This window comes from Embiotoca jacksoni, unplaced genomic scaffold (assembly GCF_022577435.1).
Source record: "Embiotoca jacksoni isolate LCO1_2020_lvr unplaced genomic scaffold, fEmbJac1.0.p SCAF_12, whole genome shotgun sequence".
In the NCBI taxonomy this organism is placed as follows: Eukaryota; Metazoa; Chordata; class Actinopteri; family Embiotocidae; genus Embiotoca; species Embiotoca jacksoni.
The window spans coordinates 17,672,153-17,692,477 of record NW_027185252.1 but is presented as its reverse complement, the minus strand read 5'-3'; the positions used below and the strand labels follow the sequence as shown (position 1 = coordinate 17,692,477).

The 20,325-nt window shown below is 41.6% G+C and overlaps 1 protein-coding gene across 1 annotated transcript in view; it reads right to left on the bottom strand.

Annotated features, from left to right (window-relative positions):
• Positions 1-20,325, bottom strand: part of dntt (deoxynucleotidyltransferase, terminal) — an 88,612-nt gene that overhangs the window by 20,416 nt on the left and 47,871 nt on the right. The window contains exons 9-10 of the mRNA XM_069145241.1: positions 19,264-19,512; positions 18,794-18,877 (exon numbers count right to left, since the gene is read on the bottom strand). Of these exons, the coding sequence (XP_069001342.1) occupies positions 18,794-18,877; positions 19,264-19,512 (333 nt within the window). The remainder of the gene's footprint in view (positions 1-18,793; positions 18,878-19,263; positions 19,513-20,325) is intronic.

Below are 20,325 nucleotides of genomic sequence, written 5' to 3'. Positions count from 1 at the left end.
AAAATATTTTGAAATAGACGTCCCTGCAGAAAACACCTTCTTATTACACTAAGTGTATGCTGCCGCCGTATAATCCAACCTGGATCCATGCTGATTTACCTGTCTGCAATCATTCCCCTCAGCTTCTGTCTTACTGTCAGAGCCTTTCAAGACCAACTCGGGGACATACCAGAGAAAACATCCAAACTGGCATGATAAAAGCAAATCCCTGAAATGAAAAATTCCTTGAACCCTTCTTTGACTGGCAGAGAGGAAAAAATAGTAACGCTTGCCGAGCTTTTATGGCAAACCAGCAACTCCAGTCTTTGTAATGCTGAGTGGCAGTTCTGTTAGAGGAGAAAGGGGTTTTTAGTCAGAATAAATGCAGGTAGACAGTCGGACCTGTTGCGTGGCCATGGCATTCATGTGGACAGAGGATCGACAGAAACATTCTGGCCTCAAAGAGGTGATCCTAATTACAGTGTCGGAATACATCCTGGAGCCCAACGAGTATCAATCAAAGATAAGAAGTCCAAAGTGCTGCAATAAATGATCACAGTAAGGAGTTTCTGATGTGTTAAAGGATTCTATGGCAACAAATGAGAGTCTCTCTTTTACCAACTACTGCTAAAGTGCCTCTGAACAAAGCACTCATTTAGCAAGTACACAAATGCCGTGGATCTTGGATCAGATTATATTATCCTGATAATTAATGATCTGATGGTATTTGCTGTTAATTGTAGTATGTCTGAATTGATTAGGTTCTGTTTTGGATGTTTACTGTTTAAGGCAGATGAAGAGTTGAGAAACATGGTACCATTAAGGCAAGGCAGGTTTATTTACATAGCACCATTCAGACACAAGGCCATACAAAGTGCTTTGTACAATACAGCAAAAGTAAGCCACTCAAATGTTCAAATTGCATTTAAGATACAATCTGAACTATAAACATGTTTTATTTACCAAGGAAATGAGAAGTTTGTTTAACACTGACTAACCCATAATAAAAAGGAAATATTCTCTTAGTTGTAACTTTCACGTTTGATTGTACCATAATCAGAAATCAGAAATACTTTATTAATCCCCACAGGGAAATTGTAAGGCTACACTCACTCATGTCTCGTCTGCTCCAGGACAGAAAAAACAGAAGAATTTAAGAAGAAACAAGATAATAAACATACTAAATATACAGTCAATAGTGTATATAATACCATATGGTATGGTAAGTGTTTTTGTCATGGTGACGTGGTTGAAGTCTCCAGAGATTATGATGAGAGCGTTCGGGTATTTGGTCGGTAGTCTGGCTGTTACGCTGTGATGTCACGTGCCGACGTTGGGTTAGCAAAGGGGGGAATGTAAACAGCCACAACAATAACATGCGGTATTTCCCTGTGTAAGTAGTATGGAAACCCTCGGCAGTTCAATATTCGGGGAGACTCGTTCTTTAATTATAACACGACCTGGGATTACACCACCCGCTGTTGACTGGAACGGCAAGCCCTCCTCCTTTCCGTACACCGCTCTCGGTGCAATCTCTGTCGGCCCGAATTGTCAGAAAGCCGCTGATGGAAACATTTTGGCCTGGGATGTCCAGGTGCAACCATGTCTCAGTAAAGCACATGATGCTGATCTCACGAAACGCCGGTCGTCTCCTTTCCAGCGCTGTCAGCTTGTCAGTTTTGTGAGCTAGCGACCTCATGTTTCCCATGATACAGGAGGGTAGATATGGCTTGTATCTCCTTCTCCTTATTTCCGTCTGTGCCTCTGCCTTTGGCTGTTTTGTCTCCTTTCCTTTCCCCCATTTTCCCCTCACCTTCCTCCAGAGCTCCTCTGGGATCTGGTGGGTTGACTCCACAGTAGCCGGTGGGAGTGCTATCAGATGATCGCGACTGTAAACGATGACTACAGGCTTTCATAGTAGTACCCGACCTGCAGGATACTCAAGGAAGAGTGATCCAACCACCAGAAAAATGATTACAACTCCTCTATACTGCATGGTTATAGAGGGACACAAACTTAGAAAACCTCTCCCATTGATTGTCAAGACTGCAGAGCAAGAAAGGAGAAAATATTTTCAAAAGGTTCCAGTAAGCGAGAGCAACGGCAGCAAACGGACGTCACGGTTGGCGCCTGCGCAATCAACATGATGAGTAAAGTAAAGAAGCCAGTCTATTCACCTGGTCATTTTTTGATATGTGGACTCAGTGACCAGAAAAAAAGAAACCCCTGTTCAGAACCACTTTTGACCACATCTGGCCCTGACATACTATATATTGCTATGTATCATGGCAGTGGCTCAAGGGACCTGCCCCATTGTCTAAATGTATTTTACAGACATGAGACTTAAAGGCTGGTCTGCTACTTCCTACAGATGCTTCTTTCAAGTTCATCCCGAGTTGTGCAATTGCGCTGACAACAGCGGACTGTGGTGGCCAGGACAAACTGGTTGTTATATCCCACAAATGTACCGTGATGTTATCTCACTTCCAATGACCTGACTCCCCACATCCATCTATCGTGTTTATCTTCCACAGGCACACAAAACAAAAACAAAAAACCCACAGAAGCAGCATTTTGAGATTGCCACTTTGGAAAACCAATGCAACTCAGAAATACCTATCTAACACATACAATCCGGTCTTTATCTGCAAGATAATGATTGGAAATCAAAATTTAGTTATGCATCTAATACACGATAAAGAATCTGCAGCCATGCTGTACGATGCTGTATTCAGAGATAGCAGTGCTTGGAGCTAAATGCCAACATGCTCACAATGACGATAATATTCTGCAGCTGTTTAGCATGCTCCATGTTTACCGTGTCAACCATCTCAGCTTAGCATGTCAACATGTCAACAGTGTAACATTTACTCAATAAGACTTGACTACATTGCAGCAGATGCTGATGGGAATGTTTTTTTTTTTACGTATTTGGTCATAAATCCAACCACAGGATAAGATAAGATATTGATGTGAAGATAGAGCTACATGAAAAATCAGAGCATCAGTGTTAGTAGCAGTTATCATGAGGGGGACATGACTGAACAACAAATGTCCACCACATGGTTGCACTAGAGGAAAAATCAGGGCATCATCAGCATACATGAAAACGTATCCAGTTGAACCTTGTTTCTGTACTTCCGCTGTCAGAATAGAGGAAGTTGCAGATGATAATTTTTGTGATTTTCCAAACTCCATCCAGTAGGGTTTACCAATTATCAGTTCTGTGGCCCGTTTTTACTAAATTAATTTTCAAGCACAAATAGTATCAGCGTCATTTCAGAAATTGCAAAGAATTTCACAAACGCTTGCAAATTTGAGATTGAATATATTTGTCACACATAGGTCACAAGTTGGTATTTGTTGTAATTTCACACAAGTGCCACACTTGATGAGTCTTCTTATACTTTTTTTTATAGCATCTCAAAAATGACATTAGACTATTTGTGACCAATTGGAGTGGGGCTAAATAGTTTTTCCTTTAGATGTCGTCAAACACCATCTAACCCCAATATCAAGAACAGTAAATGTCTCATGAAATGGCAAAGTTGTTGAAGCAGTTCAAAAGAAATGTGACAGCACAAAGACAATGACCAGATTTGAAAAACAATAACATTTTCCAAACAGTAAAAACCTTATGACCATGCTTCCAGTTTCTGTTGAAATACTGAAAGCTTCAGCTCTCCACACCTGTACAGCCTTTCTGTCAATTACGTGCATTTCTGTCTTCACTTTCCTTGTGAAAATTATGACAGCAGGAATTTTACTGCTGGCCTAGCTCCATACTTGTCTTGAGTTTGTCACCACACATTGCAAGAATGCATGTGTTTGCAACATTCAAGATGGTCCAATTTTCCAAATCCTATTTCCAAATCCGAATGAATCTTGTAATCTGTCATTTCCTGTCCTTATCTCACCAGTGGTGGGAGCTTCTCTTGGACCGTGAGACAAGGTTTTATGAGAGAAATCTGGAGCGGAGGGCCTGTAAATATGAGATATGTTGAGATTCTTTAAATCCTGCAGTCTGATCCCAGCTTAAGAAGCAATTCCTCATCCAGCTCTGCTCCAAGATGTCTTCATGCAGTATATTGCTCTATTTTTATAACTGCTCAATTTTTCCTGGACAGTGTCGTCACATCAAAGAGCAATGTTTTTGTACGTTTCTCGTTGGCTCCAGGGATGATAATCAGCCATTTTACGTGACCAGTAGTTGAGGGTATGTTATTACCAATGATAATAAGATGACGTTTGTACCTGCAGTGATGACATTGATACCCACGGTGATGACATTTCTATCTGCAGTGATAATGTTTGCACCTACAGTGATAACTATTCTACCCACAGTGAGGATGTTTCCAGCAATAATGATTACATTCCCAAGATTTCCGACGAAGATTCTTCTGGCTTCGTGCTGGCGACAGCTGTAGTTGGAGCCGTCATGTTTAAGGGTTGTTTATGTGTTTGTTTTGTTATCAAATTTGGCACAAATGTTTAATTGGACTCCAGAATGAACTGTTTAATTTTGGTGGTCAAAGGTCAATGTGATGTCACGTCGTTCCCATTCTTATGAAAACAGTATCTCAAAATTCCTTCAAATTTGGTACAAACATTGACTTGGATTTGTAGATGAAGTGTTAAGATTCTGGTGGCCACTGGTCAAGGTCACTGTGACCTCATGTCTGTCCCATTCTCATGATCACAATAACGTTCTGTGTCTGACAAATGTTCACCTGTTTGTTAAAAATGCAAAAAGCAGACACCATTTGTCTGACATGAGTATCAAATATTGTTGCATTCAGTGAATTCATTATGAATGGTTCAACCTAGACATAATTTACACTTACTATAAAAAATAATGCGCCTCTAATTGGATGTGTGCTGGTTCCTGCTCCCTTCTCTTCCTCCAGCCTATCCCTTTTTTGTTTAATTTGTTTTACAAATTTTATTTAAAGTTTATTTTGCAGTAGATATGTTTATTCTGCCATGGTGATTGAAACTCATTTATTGAACCATGCTACGAAAAACTACTTGGTATGGCTGTTTCAAACCAAAATCCAGGCTGAATGCAAAAAACTTCTAAGAATTGGTCGTGGCCATGATCATTAATTTTTCTGAGTTAAAAACATCTCAATACAAATAACTGCATATAGTAAGATACAATTGATTTATGAAGTGTTCAGACCCTATTGCATTCTTCACGTTTCATTTTGTTACAGATTTAATATTAAATTGATAAAATTGGCATTTATTTACATCAGTGAAAATGTGATAACCTGTTCTGACAGTGAGAATGAGTTTAGACTTTTTAGCAAATATATAAAATATGAACAATCTAAAATTCAGACCCCTGATTCAATATTTTGTAGATAGTAGTACCTTTGGCATCAGTCACAGCTTGGCTAAGTCTCCGTAAACTCTACACACCTGGATTAGGGCAGTTTATCCCATTCTTGCTGGCAAACCCTATCAAATTGCGTCAGATTGGACAGGATATGTGTGAACATTTTCAGGTCACTCCACACATGTTCTGTGGGGTTTAAGTCTAGACTTTGGCTAGGCCACTCGAAGACAGCCAGAGGCTTCTCCAGGGCCACTCTATTTTCTTGGCCGTTTGCTTTGGTTTACTGTTGTGCTGAAAGTTGATCCGTTGCTCCAGTCTCAGGTTGCTGCACTCTGGAGCATTTTTTTCTCTTCAAGGACCTCTCTTTGTATTTGGCTGCATTTATTATTCTCTCAGTTCTCAACAGTTTCCCCGTCCCTGCCAACGAGAAGCAACCCGACAACACCATTCTTTTCCATTGAGAAGACATTAGCCAGGTGACAAGCAGTTTCTTATGTTTAATGGACATGGTGCTTGGAATACTGCTGAGATAGTTCAGCTTTTATCTCATCAGACCAGAGAATCTTTTCCCGCATGTTCTCAGAGTCCTTTAAATCTGTTTGGAAAAACTTCAAGCAGGCTGCCATGCCTTTTACTCAGAGTTGCTTGAGTCTTGCTGCTCTGCCATAAAAACCAGACGGATGAAATGCATGATAAAACCACAGTTTTATCGTGAGTGTGTACAGAGATCCTCGGACTTTGTGGCTCGTTTAATTTTTCCAATTACAAAAACCACACCACAACCATTCCAATGAAACACCAAAAAACAAAAAACAAACCAACACAAAACAACTGACACATTGAGGAATCAATTGAATCATATACACGTCAGCCTGAATAATACCCAAACTGTCTGTAGCTAATTCCAAGGTCAGAAATAAAGTTCGTACATCCTTTGGCCTTCATCGTGAGGTCGATGAAGGCCAAAGAGTAAAAGTTAAGAGACATCCCAGTACAGTACACAGCCGTGCTCTGACATCGTCCACAATGCTCAATTACCCGGTTAACAATTGTCCTTCTTAATATGTTCGATGAAAGGTCCCCAGATCCTAAAAAAAACTCGGGGTTGACATTAAACAAAGTACAATGAATTTCTTCAAGGTACAAACAAGAAACCATGTCTTTTAGCCATCTCTTAAAATAAGGTGACAGGGCTGATTTCCACTATCTAAGAATTCCATGGCTCAGTTTTTGTCCAGAAATGCTCTCTGAATTTTGGGTCCTTGTATACACAGGTGTGTGCCTTTCTAAAATATGTCCAAGCAATTCAATTTACCACAGGTGGACTCTGATCGAGTTCAAGACACATCTCAAGGATTATCAGAACAAACAGCATGCATCTCAACACAATATTTTCGAAAGTTTTTAGAATCATTTCTATGGTTTGTAATTTTGTGTTTTTTTTACAATGAACAGAATTATTACAATTATATGTAGATGTTTATATTTCAGCCTCCATTGATTGTTATGAACATTTATCACATGTTTACATCCTGTCTATAAATGCAGGTAAGGTTAAAGTGATTCAGTGTGGCTTCATACCTCCCAGCCCCATCACCACTAAAGGTAACATACAAGCCTCAACAAATTCCCATCACATACTTTATACTCAGTCATACATTTTCCTTGCTGGTACAGATTTTGTTACAAGCTGTAAATGACGTTGCAACTAAAGCTGCATCTCACATGTATTTGATCTTTATGTCTCATCTTTATAATCCATACTGCTCTCAGTTCTTGGAAAATGTATGTGGCTGAATAAGAGTTAAAAGCAAAACAGAGCATAATCCAATACTGAGTGCTGAATCACCCACTAACAAACCATACTCAGACCGTCCACAGGGTAAAGGAGGGAGGAAAAGAAAGAAAAATACAACTTTAAATCAATTTGTGTTCCTGAATGTAGAACACCTAGTATAGCAATTACCAGAGTAATGTTCCTGGAATACTCCACTTCCGCGGCAATAACAAACAGTGACAATAATTCAACCTGTAATCCACTTAGTGTGCTTAATGAAATGCTACATAGTGTTTGTGCCCATGTAAGACAAAAGGAAAAGATAAACTTTCCTTCTGGTTTTAACTTCCCAACACTCAGCCCTCCTTAGCTTTATTCTATATGAATATTATGGACACAGCAGAACTGCATGACTTATTTTAGCAACTTGATGGCTGCTCTCTTTGCAGTTGGGAGCGTTAAATGGAGGCAATGCAAATGAATAATCGCAGGATTTTTATTGGTTATTATGAGGTGTATTACATTGTTTGCTGATAGAAATAGAAACCAATTGCAAAGAGGCATTAAATTGCTGAATGCTTTTGATTTGGTACTGGTTCATATTTGTCCTCTTATAATCACAGGCAGAGGGGTTGGTGGTTCAGTCAGTGTGAAACTGCAGGCTACTTGTAATGTATTTTGGAGAATGGTACCACAACAGTATGTTCTCCTATACTCTGAGAAAGGTGTCCCTAGGTGTACAAATGAATGTGTAGTTAAGCAGTAGCACCTCAAGCACCAGCAGCACCAAATACAATAAACTAGGGTTGAAAGCTAATAGCCACATACTAAGTACTGAATGAAGTGTATCAACTTCTGACCTTGGAAAAAAAAAAACATCAATGTATTCATCCAGCTCCACCAGGTCTATTCATCTACCCCTGGTAATTAAAATTCATAAGAACAGACATGCCACCAAGGTCAAGAAGAAACATTTTCAAATGCGAACGATAAGGGAACAACCCACCTCCCCATACATACTCCACACATGGCTCCCTTTATAAACGGCAAATTTCCCAGCTCCCCCCACCACCACCACCACCACCACCACACTTGTCTGTCTCACGGCGTGCTCAGATATGTGTGTGTATTACACTGTGTGACGCCCTGAGGGTCCCCGTGCCACCATCCGCTAAATTAAACCGCTTCGCCTCCTTTCTCTACTCGCAGAGCAGGGGCCTCCCTTTCCTTCCAGGCGTCTCCCCGTCCTCAGTGCAAATACCGCCTGTGAGCGCCTGCCATCCAGCCGGCCGGGGGAGCGTTCAAAACCACCACTCCCCAAAGCCCAATGCAATTGCCCTGTTATTGTCCACTCATCCACTGCTCAGAGGGGGGAGGAGGCTGCGGGGGGTCGAAAGAGCTGTGAGCACTCTACATCCAAGATATTGTAATTTGACAGTGAGCTTCGTATTAAATTCATCTATCACCCCTGCTGGACAGACAGAAAAAGGAGCACGCTGTGGATAACAGGCCTAGCTTTAATTTGTCATCACTTTTAAATTGAACATTTTATGCCTGTCGAAGAAAATTGGGAGAGCAATCTGCAGAATGATTTTCATTTGGTTAAGTATTTTTTTTTAAGGATTCTGCTGCTGTTTGTGTTGAACAAAAGCTGCACTTTTAATTTTTTTTTTTTTTTTTTAAACACAGCCCTGCATGAATCTAATATTGGTACAACTAAAACATCCTTTTGAATTTTTTATGTTTCCTTCAGGTCTTTAAGAATGAATGATTTACTGAGGGTCAGCAGTGAACATTGTATTTGCAATTATAAGAACATCACTGCTGCACAAAAAGTATTTGTGGACTTTCTTAAAGCATGTGGATTGTTTTTTGTGATTGCAACATTTTCATATTCTAATAGAATTAGTTTTTGTTGTAAGTAAATTAGGCAAAGCTAGTGAGAATTAATATTAATGAGTATGTGCAGCTTTCTGCCCACAAAACAACAAAAGAGAAAAAAAAAACAGGTTTTAAACTTGTAATGGAAAAACCGAGGGCAGAGATTAATTTTCATTTTTGTATTTAATAACATTTGAGGTTGTTAAATTAAAATAAATATTTTTTTCTTTGGTCCAGGCTTGTATTTAACAATTTGCTATAAGTGGCATTTTGGACTAAAGTGAGAGATAAATGTAAAGATGGTCATCAGGACTGCAGGCAACAGGAATAACAGAGATTGATTTGTGTTTTATTATTGTCTGCATTTAATTATGAAAAAGTATGTCCAAAAGAAGATTATCATGTTCTTTTTATTTTCATTTCGGTCATGGTTTCATCCATAGGTGTGTGTGTGTGTATATAACAGAGTAAACTTGATCTCTGACTGTCTCTGTCTGTTCCTTTATTTACACTTGACCGTAAGTTGTTGGTGTCTGTCTTATATATATGTGTATAGTTCCTCATGTTAAAATGATTACAATTTGGCCCTGTGATTGACTGCTGACCTGTCCAGGTTGCACCCCGCATTTGCCGATAGTCAGCTCCCCCCCATGATGCTGTTCTGATGAAGCAGGTATAGATAGATAGATATAGATAAGTACAGTATGATTTTCCACGTGCACAACGTTTTCGTTTTGGTCCACTCTGGGTTAGGTGAGACCTCCACTGGAGTGTGGTGTGGAGCCGCTGGGTGTTGGGTAGAAAGAGAAAATGAATGGTCCTTTCATATCAGTATCTGTGCTTCAGGACCAAAGCCAGGACATCTATGCTCGCAGCCTTTTGATCGGATCCTCATTAATCACACTCCAACACATGACATAGAGTAATTACCCTCTGAGAACGACACATACAGATACACACTCGCTCACACTCACAGTATAAGGCACGCTCCATGCACACAGTATGTGAAAGTATGCATAAATAAGCAGAACAAACGACAATGAATTAGATTTACATGAACATATTTTTAACAGGTGTACTTTGTTTTGGAGCCTGGGAACACCTGAGCTGCACCACTGCGCAGTCACACGCGTGCGCGCGCACACACACACACACACACACACACACACACACACACACACACACACACACACACAGTGAGTTTCAAGGGTAGAACCTGCCACACATAGATGGGTGTGTTTTTTCTAGGTGTTGGGCAGGGTCATGGATCCCTCCTGCCCAGGGAGGGAGTCAGTCTGTCTAGGCATGATGAAATCCTCCACCTGTCCTCATTCATCAAGCCCACTACACATATTAATTATCACAAACCTTCAGACTTACAGCAGAGGACACACACACACACACACACACGCACACACACAGGCCGACCAGTACCTCGGACTTACACTTCAGTTAAAAGTCAACAGTGGTGGTCAGGCACTGATGCTGGTTGTAAGTGCCTGTGGCAGTACAAGTCAGCAGAGTATTTTCAGAGGACAACTAGATGTCAGTTGTTGCTACCAGGGTGTCCCAAGCCAAACTTGGCAGTGGCGGTGCAGTCATATCGATCACACCAGGGTGCACAAGATTTCCCATGTTGAATTTTGGTGTTTTGTCCATTTCAGTTCACGTCAACCAATAATGAGAAAACCCAACTGAGATGGCAGCTTCTTTTCGGAAAAATAGCCCTTTTCCACAGTGGGTGCACCTCTGAGGAAACCACAGGACCCAGAATGTGGAAATATATTTGAAATGTTGCCGTAGTAAAAGCACAGGTGTGAATATTAACATTAATAGCAGCTGAATTCCATTCAGGTGCCTCAGTTTCACTGAAGTGTCCTGGTGTTACTCTTGCGGGTTCACTGCTACACTGTGATGCCTTACTCAGACACTTGAATGGAACAGTCACTATTAGCATTACTACTAACACCTTCATATTTCCTACTGCAACAAGTCAAAATGTCTCAGGTAAAAAAAATAAATAAATAAATAAAATAAAAAAAAAATCTGTTTTTGTACGCCATTCATTCAAACAGTAAGCAAACAAAGAGCAGGGAAAGAGGGCTACAACGAATATCAAAGACTTCCACTGTGAATTAAAAACTGTTAAAGCAGCTATTTAAATTATTTGTATAATTACGTATCAAATGTCAATGGGAAAAGCACGTAGTGATGAACCCATGGAGAATTATTACTTAAATCTGTGGGGTTACCCCTGGTGAGCCTCATAATGAACTTTACTGTAAACTTTACTGTATTTGGTCAGTTTTACTGGTCTCATAGTTTTGTTCTCAGCTGCAGCACACAGCTGTTTTAAATGTCAAAGCTCTAAAAACACACTTTAGACTACCTGCTTGGAAGCAAATAGCCAGCAGACAATGTTTATTATTGGCTGGTAAACATAGTCGAACATTAAGAGTTAGATATAACCCTAAATAGGTGGAGGAGAACAAAACCAGAGCAAAAAGAGAGTGAATATCGGACTTTTATTTACCAACTGGACGCAAACATGGCTTTAATATGGAGGGAATGTCCTGCCCAAATCTAACAAACATAGTGTGGTTTGCAAATAATAAACACCATGAACAAACTAAAGCATTTTGTATGTCAAATACAAAATACACCTGTCAAACAAATAGACCTGTTTTTAAAAAGAATAATGCTTCAGCAAAGAAATACAGCATGTCTTATTACGCTAAGTACAACAAAATATATCACACAAATACAAAAAACATCAGCGCTTTTGGAACAGTCTTTCTGTTTTCTCATTGACATCCAGAGTAATTTGCCCTCCACAACAGCAGGTGGTACTATTATGATTTAAACTTTGTGGTGTTCTACCTGCCCAGACTCATAACAAATCCTGGCTGCTAAATCAACACTGGGCAGCATCCCAACTTTTAAGTTTCTCTCCTGACTATGACATGTCATAGTAAGTACACATTTTTGGCCAGTTAGGCTTGTCGGTGTGAATTTCAAACATCTAACACTCACTTGGTCTAAATGGAGAGGAATGAAAAACACCTGCATCCACGTTGGAGCTTTATTTCTGGAGATGCATGAATCAAATAGTTTTGCGCATATTTAGGCCACTTTGTGTCGACAGTTTGAATTTAAGACATAATTATTATTATGACTTAAGCTTAAAAATAATTTCCATCCAGTCATTACACTCATACACACTTGAATAAAACTGAGGGGGCAATAAAGCATACTTTATTTGATCAATTTTAACTTGGCTGAGTGACACTCATTCACCGGTCTGTATTTGAAACTTCTTAGATCACTTTTCTATAACGTTCAGAAATGCTGCGCCTAAAAACTCATTACTCAGGACCAGGAAAGAGTTTGCCCTCGGAAATGTTCAAACAAAGTGAATCGAGGATGCTACTTCTCAGTCTAATAACTCTAAATGTTCAAGAATTAAAGATTTTGGATTATTCATCATAATTGATCAACCCGCCAAAGGATATTTTATCGTTTTCGATCCCCACTTTGCCTGAAAAATCATTGCAATGTCTCTGATAGTGTCCATTGTCCGGCAGGAAAGCAAAACACCTTTAAACCGATAGCGCCACCTGCTGTTGTGGAGGGCAAAATATCAGGATATTTGTGAGAAAAACAATGGAAAGATTGTACTGAAAGCCACATGCTATTTTGTCTGCGTAGGATATTTTTGTACTTGTAAGTTGCTATTTTTGTTTCTGATGCATGATTTATTAGAAATATGTTGTGTATTTGTTTGACAGGAATGTTTGTATTTACAAAACACAATACATTAGTTTATTAATAATGTTTTGTATTTGCAAACCACATTGTTACATTTGTAAAACATATGTCTGTCATACGGAAATGAACTCTATACTTTAATAAATTATAATGTTGCTTCGTGTCTGCTGGGTGTGAACATTTACTTACAAGTGCTCCATATTACCTTAAGAGGTGATATTTAGTGTTCACATTGTAAATTTGCTTCTCGTTTATTAGTTTAGTTTAATTGCTAAAAGAAAAATGACCAACATGATTTTCCTGAGCCCAAGGAAACATCATTAAATTGCTTTCTTTGTCTGACCAATAATCCAACACTTCAGGCCATCACTTCTCTGAAGGTGGAACCGAAGAGTATTTGACATATTTTCTTTTAATGTTCAGTCTTTCTCCACCTCAGCACTGGATGTCACAATGAGTTATACTAAACCACAAATAACAACATAACAACTCTATCATTGTGTGTGAAAACTGTCTCTTAAACACACACCTTAACAGTTCTTGAGACCCTGGAAGAAGGAAACACCAATTTAGCTTCGTCTTGGGACTCTTTTATTTCCTCGGATTGGTAGAGACGGCACAAAGGTTTGGAAATCTGGCATCTTTCCAGTTCAGAGGATTTGGTAGCCAGATAAATAAAAAAAAAACACGGATGGAGGGAAATAGTGGGGGTGAAAAAATATACTGTGGTTTAACATTCTGATGTCTCTGTGTTTTCTTTGAAGAAGCAAGGGACATGCTCCTCGGTCCGTATTCTCATCACAGGTCATAGCTTTGTTTGTTGTTTCATGTGAGGCTTTATGAGTACGAGGCGCTCCAGCTGTCCATCACCTTATACCCATAAAGCTATAGAGGGGCTACTTTCTGTAATTTCTTAGGATTATGTTTCCACTATAGACACTCATTGCTTTTTCTTGACCTGTGCTCAAATGACATAATGTGCACCAGTGCAAATTAAACTGAATCACAGTAAATGCTTCAAACTGGAAACATGTTTGGTGTATAAATCAGTGTTTCTGTGTGACAGTTGTGAAGCCCCGTCCCACAGAGCTTTGAGGATTACCCCTGAGCCTGTTCTTAATTGGTAGATCATTAGCTTGAGTATAGCCCTCTAATCTTTTTTTAAGCATTTTATAATAAGACGGAGACCGGTTTGTGTCCGTTGAGTCCCACTGAAGCCCGCAAGATTAAAGTCCTCTAAATGACCGCCTTTGGTCCTTAGCTGAGATGTCTCCCCTTTAATCAGACATCAGTCCCCATCGCTCCCCTGTTTCTCTGACACCGGTCACACCAGCAGAGCTCTCAAAAACTACTGGCCAATTAGAAAGAACACGAAGAAGATGAAAGCGCCATTATCGTGCTGTCCTCGGCCATACGGCGGAACCAATTAAGGGTGGCGAGCGTAGGAAAGTGTGTGTGTGTGGGGGGGGGGGGGGGCACTCTACCTTTCCTGCGAAGGCGAACAAAGGGAAAAGTCAGCTCTGTGTGAGGGCGGCGACAGGACAGACACCAGGAACAGTTAATTGATCTTCATTACGTTAATTACGGCTGTGATGTGGAGCGCGGAATGAAAAAGGGGTCACTCTGCTGCGCAGTTCTGTCTGTATGTGCCCCGTTAAGCTTTCTGCTGACCTTCAAACTGAAGCCTGAAAAGTGATGCCGCTGCTTTCCAGAGCGCGCGCGCGTGTGTGTGTGTGTGTGTGTGTGTGTGTGTGTGTGTGTGTGTGCATAAATAGTTCAGATTGTTTCGGTGCACTTTTAAATCCTCAACAGGCTGATGGCTTCCTGCTGTAAATCTCCTCTTGCGTTGCATTTCTTCGCCCCTCTCACTTCCTAGATTGTCGTTTTCATTCATTCATACCTTCTGATCAAACTCCTGCAAATGCGTGCAAAGTTTCTGCAAGAATGACTGTGTGCTTGTGCGTGACCCCCCCCCCCCCCCCCCCCCCCCCCCCCTGTCCGCTGTAGGGCACGGATGGCTGCACTGTCAGCAGGCCTGGCTCTGCCCTTGCATTTGAATAAACACCATCTGAGTTGGCTGCTTGTGTATAATATCTGTCAGGAAGCTGCCACCCAGTGATCTCGGGGCCTCTGACCTCTGTCCCCGGGGGAGCCGCTGACGGGACATCGCGGTGACAGTATGTCTTCCCTGACGATCCGCACACTGATACGCCACATACCCTTGTCCCGCTCCACTCACAACTCACGGGGCTCCACTGTCCGCCCTGTGCATTGGAAATGAGCCAGGGCTGCCTTACAGGATGCAGCGAACAGGCACAAGGATCGGGTAAACGGGAGCTCCGAAGACCCCTGTCACGAAGATTGATGGTTGCCTGGATTTGTTGTTGTCGTCCTGTCAGTATTATAAACTTTTCCCTGCTGAATAATTGAGTCCTTCGGCTGAAGAGTCGTGTCAGTCCTTTTTTTTTTTAAGTTTGCACTGAGGCTCTTGTGCTTTCAGGAGTGGCTCTCAAAGTCTGATAGCTGTAAATCAGAGAGACTTTTAGTTAAAAGAAAGCTGCATTTCAAGCCGATATACAACACACAAACGAGTTCGGCTTCACTGATCAACACATTTCATACAAACCTCAGTTTGTTTGCACAGCACTTAACCAAATCCTAATTATCATGCACGGGTGTTGCCTTCTGCACAGAAAACATAACATGACTGTGCTGTCTGCCACCTCTTCCTCACAGCTTGTCACACCGGTTGTCAGAGCTGATTTTCACGTGTGGGGAAATGATTTCTCTGTTTAAAAATATCTCCTGTTGTCAGGATCCCTGTGTGTTAACCTTTTGGTGCCCCCATCTCCTCTCATGATGTGTTCTGTTATTCCCGTTTGTTGTTGTTTGCCATGTGCGTTGTGTTTTGGTCTGTCCTCCTCTGCCCGCCTCCAGACACCTCCCATGGCCACCTGATCAACCTGCACAGCTGCGGACAATCCAGCTGATCACCACCTGCCAGTATATCAGCCCTGGGTTGTCTGCTACGTCTACTCGCCTGCAACATGTCAGCGTACCTGCAGTCTACCTGACCTGTCCCCCTGTCCCCCTGTCCCCCTGTCCCCCTGTCTTGTCCCGTCCCGTCCCGTGCCGCCCCCTTGTCTTGCCTTGGACTTACTTGATGCCCTGCGGAGATCCACGGAGATCCCACCGTCGACTCTCACCTGCTGTCACCCCACGGAGGTCACCAGTCAGCTGTGGCCTGTAAGTCCTGCTTCAATCCACGGAGATTGTCACTGACGTCGAGCCTGCTGCTCCCGCCTCTGGTTCTTCCACGTCTGTCTCATGGCTGCTCCACCAGTGTTTTCGGACTACCCTGCCCCTCCCAGAGTCCCGTCTCTGGTTCATCCTCGTGAAAATAAAGTCTGTTCTGTACCTGAACTCGATTCTGTGTCTGCATTTGGGTTCTATCCTGCTGCACCTCATAACACATGTGCCAAGACGGAAGGTCTGACTTTGTCCCAAGTTAAGAATAACAGCCCGTCCTGACATCACACTATTACTGCCACTGCAGGAGCTTTTCTTCCTCCTCCTGAGGCAAATTAAGCCCAACAAAGGAAAAGTGTTCCTAAACAAATCCTAATTAGCTCCAGCATCAAGCGAAGAGTTAATTGTTTATTAAATGTGTTTTCTCTTTCCTATGAAGCTTTCCACTCCTGCAAAGGTATCATGTGGTTTATTTAATTTGGAAATGTGTAAATGAACCCAAAGCTCCCCCGTGCAATTACCCTTACGTTAACAAGCTTTCGTATGCCGAAACGCCGAGATGTGTTTTGCTCGCTCAACTTGCTTTGATTAACTCCTAATTTGTGTGTGTGTAAGAGAGAGAGGGAGCAGTGTCCGGGCCATGCCAAACCCCGCCCACCTCCCACCGTCCTGATCTTTTCGCCCCCGTATCAACTATCTGCTCAGTCAGAGACGAAACATATCGCACTGAATAATGTGAGAGACGGTTTTCTTTCCTGTGGCATTCCGACGCGCTGGTCCTAATCCTTCCAATTACCTTTGAGGAGCAGTGTTAGAATTCATTTACTATCCACATTTTCCAGCACACACTCTCAGGGGGTAACGCTGCAGCAAACCCCAGCAGATAAACACTCCAGCTGGATTCTGTCTCACTTCTTCTCATATCCTCCTTCTATGTTTATGTATGTATATATGTATGGTATTTTTTTATGGCATATTTTAGGGTGTCCACCAGCAGTAGCTTCCAGCAGAAAGCATTTTGCTTGTGCCATCAGTGAGATTCGGGAGTTCTGAATCACCGGCTGTGAGTGTGATTTGTTGTGTTGATTCAAATAGGTCTGGGGTGGAGAGCTCCGCGAGCAGGATTAAAAATGGGGGGAGCAGGGAAACTCCACAGACTGTTACGACTTGCAAGATGCCATTTAAGTGATAGACGAGGTAGCTAGCTGAGCATCAGTACCGAGACATCACCACTACACCACTGAGCAACTTCTTACTTTACATTGTCGCAACTGAAATCCTTACTTGTGTTTATTTAAGTGGTTAGTTATTGGCGAACAGCTATGACCCTCAGGACACAGAGTGGAGTGGCCGAACTGAAGACTGTTTTCATTATGTTTCAGTTTTTACCAGAGAGAAGGACGTCTGACTCCTACTTATTGTGTGACTTCATATCACAAAGATTAATCATAACTCTGCGCATGCTGGGAAGTGGGCGGCCGTGGGTCAGATGGTAAAGAGGGTTTCCCACTAAGTGTAGGTTCAATGCCCGGTTCCTCCTGTCCACATGCCATAGTGTCGTCGGGCAAGACACTTGACACCAAGCAGCTCCCAATGGCAGGTGAGCATCTTGTATGGAAGACAACCACATCAGGGTATCTTCAGGGACGCAAAATCTATGACTTTAAAACTATTTTGTAAGTTTAAGACTTCATTTTTTGCCAAATGTACAACACTCATAACTGGAAGCCACTTCATAAAACACCTTCAAGACTTTTGCGGCTACAGAATTATGGACACATTAAGGTCTCCCAAAAAAAAAAAAACATTACATTTTTAAAAACTTAAAACATAAATTTAATATAAAATGTTAAAAGTTAAGCATACATCTCAGTTGACCTTTGAAAGACAGGACTAAGGGCTTATTAGTCATTTTTAAGGACAAGTAAGGCCTTGATTTTGCATGAATGGATTTAAGACTTTGTAATGACCCATGGAATTAACAAGAGGCATTTTCAAGGACAATAAGGTGTTACAACCCAAAACTTACATACTTACACCTGCAGCTGCCTTGTATGTCAGTGCTCCCTTAAGAGCCTCCTGTATAGCTATGTGGCTATATTTATTAAAACCAGCAACAAAGTAATGGTTACAATCCGCTGTATAAATCATGATAAACTGACTCCAGCTTGTCTACATAGTAAGAGTTTCAGTTTACATCAGAGTACTCTCAGACATCTCGCGGTTGCCTGTGACAGTTTAACCAAGGCAGCACAACACCACATACACTGGATTATGCAGCCAGTTCAATTGAAACCAAAAGTGGGCCCCGTCCCCACAAACTGGTCAATGGTTTGCCCCAAATGGTGTTAATTCACACTGACAGGAAACTTCTCACATCTTCAATTGTTAAATTATATCTGTAAGAGTTATAAAAGAAAGCAGTGCTTCTCTCATTCAACAATCCTTGTGAAAGTGCAACATAAAGATTAAACCACATTGCAACAAAAGCATGAATTCAACTCAACCATAGTCACTAACCTCTGCAAAGAAGAAAAAACTATTTTTACCATCTTTCAAGCCTCCAGCAGATTCGTCCTTGACACTAAAAAATACATTTTGTAGCTTCAAACAATCAGAATGACAAATTCCTTTTTTCGCATCTATACAAACTTTCATAAAAAGCCATTTGATTTGGGTTGAGGTACTCGACCACAGAGCTGAGCTCATGTCGCCATGCTTTGAACCAACACAACTAAAATAAATATGCTGAGAATTAAATGATTTAATGATGTTGTGTGTCTAAAGTAACACATTACCTTGGTTTTGTCATACAAGGCGTGATTGTCCAATAGCATCCGCCGCTCCTTTTGAGCAAACCTCCTTAGGTCTCTCTCAAACTGCTGTAAAAGAAAGAATCAATGGTCTGAAATCAAATATCTGCTTCTGTTTGTCTCATTTATGCGACTGAAAGGAAATATTGAAGCCTGAATGCAATCTTCTCTTCCTGGAGGACTCCTAATCCTTTTTATATCATTTGCGAGATTGTCTTTGGATCTCTGACTTTAAGGATATTTTATTTCCATCATGTCAAAGTACAGCATGTCTCCTCAAAACCTTTTTCTAAATTAAATCCCTGTTGGGCAAATCAAAGAGTACCTTGACCTTCACCTAACCACATAAATGAGAAATAAAATACAGGAACTACTGGGATATTTTTCTTTTTTTCGACCCACAGCTTCTTCCTGCAGCTACCTCCCTGTCATCCACTCTGTATAATCCTTCGTACCCTGGAGCCGGTCCAGCCGAGCAGAGCATAGGCGTAACGATCCATAGGCGGCGACACCAAGTCCACGCGTACGGCCCTCCAGCCCCGGCTGTCCCCTGCAGCACTGTTGAGACCGCCCTCCACTTGGCTGCCTTCCAGACGCAGGATCAGGAAGCACTTTGCAAAGTGGTCCATGGCCTCAAACCTGTGGGTGGGCAGCTTGGACATATCAAAGATGGAGGCCTGGTACTCACAGTAGAGGAGAAGGCCCTGGTGAAGAGAAATAAGAAGTGTTTTAACACAGATATCTGTAAAACTTATAAAGTTGTGTTTACTTGGTTTTATAAATGCAGATCTTAGTCTTTAGCAAATCCTTGTCCAACATACACTAAAGACACAAAAATATTGATGAACCTTTACTGTTTGTAACACTTACAGCGTTAAATCGAAAGATTAGGTAAAAGTCATGCCGCTGAAATGATGAGAATTTGTTTTTGAATGGGTTTTGTACAGTGGCCCTGAGGTGCAAAACACAACACCAAAAAGAAAAAACAAACACAAACATGAGCAGCCCTGAAGTGCAAAATACAAATACAAAAAGAGAAAAAAACACAACAACGTTAAGGAGCGGCCCTGAAATGCAAATTGCAGCCCAAAAATCACGGCAATTCGCGTTTCCGAGGGGCAGAACGTCACTGCCCGAGACCGAAGAAAGGCACACCAGGTCAGGCGCACAACCATGTGGGTTTTCATTCACTGTGCTGTGTAACCGTGAATTCACCTACGGTCGGGCTGTCACCCCCAAGCTCTAGATCTACGATCTGAGGCGTCTGAGGAAGTTGTGTGTGCGATGGCACTTGGGTTCTCCGATGCGCCGGCTCACAGCGCAATGATAACACACAAGTTTCTCTCCCACAATCGTAGCTCGCCCCCACCAATTCTCACTGGATAAGACTCCCTGCTGCTTCTCTCTGTTCCCCAAAATCTTTTCACAAACTTTGATGTGCGCTCAGCGCTTACGTTTCCGGTGCATAAAACATCACCGACGCATTTGGATTACTTCTCACAAAAAGTGTGGAACTC